Source organism: Arachis stenosperma, chromosome 1 (assembly GCF_014773155.1).
Source record: "Arachis stenosperma cultivar V10309 chromosome 1, arast.V10309.gnm1.PFL2, whole genome shotgun sequence".
NCBI classification, from domain to species: Eukaryota; Viridiplantae; Streptophyta; class Magnoliopsida; order Fabales; family Fabaceae; genus Arachis; species Arachis stenosperma.
In genome coordinates this window covers 15,473,663-15,480,188 of record NC_080377.1, presented here as the reverse complement: position 1 = coordinate 15,480,188, position 6,526 = coordinate 15,473,663, and the positions used below count along the sequence as shown (strand labels likewise).

Sequence of the window (6,526 nt, the reverse complement as noted above, 5' to 3'; positions counted from 1 at the left end):
CCATAGAAGTCGGGAGTAGGTGCAGTAAAGTCACCCAGCACCTTCCTTGCATTATTTGCATTGTTGTTGTTTTCGGCTGCCATGGGTTCTTCTTCTTTGAAGATTTCTGTTAGGTCCTCTACAGAGAGTTGTGCCTTAGCTTTTCTTAGCTTTCGCTTCAAGGTCCTTTCAGGCTCAAGGTCAGCTTCAACAAGAATGCCTTTGTCTTTGGTCCTGCTCATATGAAAGAGAAGAGAACAAGAAAATATGGAATCCTCTATGTCACAGTATAGAGATTCCTTGAGGTGTCAGAGGAAGAAAAATGGAAGACAGAGGTAGAAAATTCGAACTTATCAAAGAAGATGGAGTTCAAATTTTGCATTAAGGAATAGTGTTAGTCCATAAATAGAAGGATGTGAGAAGAAGGGAAGTAATTTTCGAAAATTAAGTAAAAGATTTTGAAAACATTTTGAAAAACACTTAATTGATTTTCGAAAATAAGAGTGGAAAAGAAATCAAGTGATTTTTGAAAAAGATTTTGAAATTAGAAATAAAAAAGATTTGATTGAAAACTATTTTGAAAAAGATGTGATTAAAAAGATTTGATTGAAAAGATATGATTTGAAAACAATTTTAAAAAGATTTGATTTTAAAATTAATGACTTGGCTAATCAAGAAAAGATATGATTCAAACATTAAACCTTTCTCAACAGAAAAGGCAACATACTTGAAATGTTGAATCAAATCATTAATTGATAGCAAGTATCTTTGAAAAAGGAAAGAAATTGATTTTGAAAACATTTGATTGAAAAGATATGATTTGAAAAAGATGTGATTTTGAAAAACTTTGAAAACTTAAAAAAAAATTGATTTGAAAAACAAAATCTTCCCCCTAGTGCCATCCTGGCGTTAAACGCCCAGAATGGTATCCATTCTGGCGTTTAACGCCCAAACTAATACCCTTTTGGGCGTTTAAACGCCCAGCCAGGCACCCTGGCTGGCGTTTAAACGCCAGTCTGTCTTCTTCACTGGGCATTTTTGAATGCCCAGCTTTTTCTGTATAATTCCTCTGCTGTATGTTCTAAATCTTCAATTCTCTGTATTATTGACTTGATAAGACACAAATTAGAAATATTTTTGGATTTTTAATAATAAGGAATAATCAAAATGCACTTAAAATCAAATAACTATGCATGCAAGACACCAAACTTAGCAGTTTGTATACCATTGACACTAACAAAATGAAAATGCATATAACAAAACACTCAAGTCAATAGAATTCAAAGATCAAAACAAGGAAATCATCAAGAACAACTTGAAGATCAATGAGGACACATGCATGAATGCAATAAGAACAGAAACATGCAATTGACACTAAACTTAAGATGAGACTCTAGACTCAAACAAGAAATATTTTTGGATTTTATGATTTTGTAATTTTTTTGTGCTTTTTCGAAAATTAAGTGAAAAGGAAAATAAAGGTATCAAAATTCTTAATGAGAATTCCAGGAATCATGCAATGTTAGTCTAAAGCTTTAGTCTAAAGAAATTAGACATGGCCGGCCAAGCTTCAGCAGGACATTGCATTCAAGAGCTAAATTGATGAGAATCAATCAGCCTTGGTGATGATAAGAACATCACCTTGAAACACTAGAATTCATTCTTAAGAACTCTGGAAAAAAAATACCTAATCTAAGCAACAAGATGAACCGTCAGTTGTCCATACACAAACAATCCCCGGCAACGGCGCCAAAAACTTGGTGCACGAAATTGTGATCACTACAACTTCGCACAACTAACCAGCAAGTGCACTGGGTCGTCCAAGTAATACCTTACGCGAGTAAGGGTCGATCCCACGGAGATTGTTGGTATGAAGCAAGCTATGGTCACCTTGTAAATCTCAGTCAGGCAGACTCAAATGGGTATAGTGATAAACGAATAAAGCATAAAGATAAAGATAGAGATACTTATGTATATCATTGGTGAGAGCTTCAGACAAGCGTATGAAGATGCCTTCCCTTCCGTCTCTCTACTTTCCTACTGTCTTCATCCAATCCTTCTTACTCCTTTCCATGGCAAGCTTATGCAAGGGTTTCACCGTTGTCAGTGGCTACCTCCCATCCTCTCATTGGAAATGTTCAACGCACCCTGTCACGGCACGGCTATCCATCTGTCGGTTCTCAATCAGGCCGGAATAGAATCCAGTGATTCTTTTGCGTCTGTCACTAACGCCCCGCCCTCAGGAGTTTGAAGCACGTCACAGTCATTCAATCATTGAATCCTACTCAGAATACCACAGACAAGGTTAGACCTTCCGGATTCTCTTGAATGCCGCCATCAGTTCTCGCCTATACCACGAAGATTCCGGTTAAAGAATCCAAGAGATATTCACTAAGCCTCAGATGCTTGTAGAACAAGAGTGGTTGTCAGTCACTTTGTTCATGAGTGAGAATGATGATGAGTGTCACGGATCATCACCTTCATCAAGTTGAAGAACAAGTGATATCTTGGACAAAGAACAAGCGGAATTGAATAGAAGAACAATAGTAATTGTATTAATACTCGAGGTACAGTAGAGCTCCACACCTTAATCTATGGTGTGTAGAAACTCCACCGTTGAAAATACATAAGAACAAGGTCTAGGCATGGCCGAATGGCCAGCCTCCCCCAAAGAGGGTTTAATCATCAAAGCATGATCAAAAGATGAAAATACAATAGAAAAAGGTCCTACTTATAGAAAACTAGTAGCCTAAGGTTTACAAAGATGAGTAAATGACATAAAAATCCACTTCCGGGCCCACTTGGTGTGTGCTTGGGCTGAGCAAATGAAGCATTTTCGTGTAGAGACTCTTCTTGGAGTTAAACGCCAGCTTTTATGCCAGTTTGGGCGTTTAACTCCCATTTAGGTGCCAGTTCCGGCGTTTAACGCTGGAATTTCTTGAGGGTGACTTTGAACGCCGGTTTGGGCCATCAAATCTTGGGCAAAGTATGAACTATCATATATTGCTGGAAAGCCCAGGATGTCTACTTTCCAACGCCGTTGAGAGCGCGCCAATTGGGCTTCTGTAGCTCCAGAAAATCCACTTCGAGTGCAGGGAGGTCAGAATCCAACAGCATCTGCAGTCCTTTTGAGTCTCTGAATCAGATTTTTGCTCAGATCCCTCAATTTCAGCCAGAAAATACCTGAAATCACAGAAAAACACACAAACTCATAGTAAAGTTCAGAAAAGTGAATTTTAACTAAAAACTAATAAAAATATACTAAAAACTCAACTAAATATACTAAAAACATACTAAAAACAATGCCAAAAAGCGTATAAATTATCCGCTCATCAGTAGACACAATAAATTTTTAACATCTAGCTTTTCTGTTTGCTTATAGAGATCAGGGAGACTTTGATATCTATGAGGGCCTTCGCTTGAACTAAAGGATGGAGATGACAATGATGATGCTAGTGGGGTTAATGCTGGTGTTGAAAGATCGATTTCGCCTTGCATTTCTTGCATCGGGGCTTTTTTTTCCTCAAAGTAAGGCAGAAAAATCATAAGTGACTTCATTTTGTGTACTCCAGTCCCACTTTGCATTTTCTTCAAACTCAACATCTCTGCTTATTATTACTTTATTATTGATTGGATTGAAGAATTTGTAGCCTTTAGTATTCTCCTCATAACCAATAAATACAAGCTTTGGGCTCCTATCATCAAGCTTCGATCTTTCTTGCTCAGAAATTTGGACATATGCAATCAATCCAAATACCCTTAAATGTGATACATTAGGCTTCAAACCACTCCATACTTTTTGAGGTGTTATATCTCTCAAACTCTTGGTAGGTGAGCGATTTGAGAGATAAACTGCACATGCAACTGCTTCTCCCCATAACTCTTTTGGTAATAACTTACTTTTTAACATTGCTCTTGCCATATTTAGAATTGTCCTATTCTTTTTTTCAGCAACCCCATTTTGTTGAGGCGATCTAGGAACAGTTAGGGAACGTCGAATACTATGATTTTTACAAAACATCTTGAATTCATTTGAAGTGAATTCTCCACCTCTATCAGTTCTAAGAGCTTTTATCTCATAGCCACCTTCTTTTTCAACAAGGGCTTTAAACTTCTTGAATGCTTCAAATGCTTCGCTATTTTGCTTTAAGAAATAAACCCATATTTTTCTTGAATAATCATAAATGAAAAACAAAAAATAGGCGCTCTTACCAAGTGACAAAGGCTTGATAGGTCCACAAATATCCACGTGGATAAGCTGAAGTGACTTGGTAGCTCTTGATTTAGACTGCTTTGAAAAACTCTTTCTTGAATATTTTCCAAATAAGCAAGCTTCACATAACTGATGCGGATGATCAATTGTTGGAATTTCTTTTACCAACTTCTTTGTTCCCAATTCTTTGAGCCCACCAAAATTTAAATGTTCATATCTCATATGCCAAATTCATGGTGGATCTTCAATACATGACTTCAAACATATAGCTCCACCGCTTCTCATGTTTGACAAGAACATACGATTTCTTGTCATAGAAACCTTAGCAATAAGATTTTCATTTTTATCTTTAAGTCAAAGATAGCGATCTTCCATGACTATCTTGCAACCATTCTCCATAAGTTGCCCAATACTCAAGATATTATTTTTCATCTTTGGGATGTAATAAACATTGGAAAGAATCTTATGACTTCCATTCTTCAGCTCGAATAGAATCGTTCTTTTGCCATTGATCTCTACTTTTGATTCATCACCAAAACACACGTGTCCTTTTACGTTGGTGTCGAGTGCTACAAATTTACTCCTATCACCTGTCATATGGTTGCTAGCTCCATTGTCAAGATACCACGCACTATCTTCAGAATTTTGATCTTCCTTGAGGGTAAGGAATAATGTTGGTTCTTCAACATCTTCACTGTGCACAACAAGTTTATTTTCTTCTTCTTTGGATGTTTGACACTCCCAAGAATAATGTCCATTCTTTCCACATGAATAACATTCAATGTGTCTTTTGTCAACTGTTCTTCTTCTTCCACGACCTTGAGATAAATTTTGATTTTTTTTTCTCTTGAGAATAATTTTTCCAATCTCTTCCTCTTCCGTAACCACGTCCTCGTCCTCGTCCACGGCCTCGATCTCGTCCTTGTCTTCCACTTTTGTTGGTTTCTCCTATAGCATTCCACGAAAGTTTTGCCTGCAAGACATGCTCCACACGTTCTTGCTTGCCTTTATCCATTCTTTCTTCATGGGCCCATAAGAAATCATTCAACTGATCAATGGACATTGTATCCAAATCTTTTGACTCCTCAATGGCTACCACCACATGATAAAATTTTGAGTTAAGAGAACGAAGAATTTTCTCAACAACACAAACATCTTCTAATTTTTCTCCAAGCCTTTTCATTTGGTGCACTACCGTCAAAACTTTGGTGAAATAATCCGAAATGGATTCAGTCTCCTTCATCATTAGAGACTCAAACTCAGCCCTTAGAGTTTGAAGACGAACCTTCTTCACCTTCTCAAACATATCATCATCCAAGCCTTGATGAATGATAGTAAGTGCACATTGATCTTTCTTTCTTTTATTTTCTAATTCTTCCTTCTGAGCTTATGTTAGCTTATCCACATTCTCTGGTTCTACATAACCTTTTTCAACCATCTCCCACACTCCTTGAGCACCGAGAATTGCTTTCATTCGGGCTGTCCAATTGTCATAGTTGAGCTTAGATAATTATGGGTATTGAAAAGATAAAGTAGTTCCTTTTGACGAAAATATTTTATAAGTGGCTCTGATACCACTTTGTTGAAAAATAAAAGAATAAGGCACACACACTCACGAAGAATATAAAATAAAGAGGAATGTATTGAATGTATTTGTGTGTTGTTATTTATGAAATAATTACATATGTATTTATACTTTTTTTTGACGTCTAAACTTAATACATCCTAATAAACAAATGGTTTAAATTAAAACTAAATATAGACAACTTATTCAAACTGTGATTTCTATTTATAATTAAATTCTAATCATCAAATTTATTTTTAACACCTTCCACCTTCTTAGATGAATCACATATTGCTTAGAAAGTCTTGGAGATCCCTTTTCTATTCGGATCACATCAGCCTCTCAATCAAAGAAAATTTGGTATGCATTATCTCCATGCATTTCGATTCGCATTTCTTTTAGTTGATTCCATATCACATTGAAGGCTGCCTCCATAGTTTTACTACCAAATTCTCTATCCGCCATCAATCTCTGTATCAAGCTTCTATTACAATTTTCTATACCTTTTCTTATATCTTCTTCCTCTAAAAAATTTCTTCTTCGTCTTTTCTACCAGGTGGATCAGGGTTATAGTTTAGTAAAATTCTCCTCATCATCATGCCTGTAGTCGCTCAATAGAACAATAAAACTTTTAAATTACACATTCGTGTTTGAAAATAAGATTCCGTAAGATTTTGACCAAATCCTAATAAAGTACAAAAATTTTAATATGCACAAAAGATTATTATTAGTAATATATAAATAGCATTCTAAATTCCTTTTTCTTTTAT

The 6,526-nt window shown here is 36.0% G+C and overlaps 1 protein-coding gene across 1 annotated transcript; it reads right to left on the bottom strand.

Moving 5' to 3' along the window:
- Positions 1–4,546: 4,546 nt before the first annotated feature.
- LOC130975994 (uncharacterized) lies at positions 4,547–5,498 on the bottom strand. Its single transcript, XM_057900719.1, has 2 exons — positions 5,166–5,498; positions 4,547–4,951 (listed from the first exon to the last, which is right to left on the bottom strand). Exons 1-2 carry the CDS (start codon positions 5,496–5,498, stop codon positions 4,547–4,549), a joined length of 738 nt encoding a protein of 245 aa, XP_057756702.1.
- Positions 5,499–6,526: the final 1,028 nt, after the last annotated feature.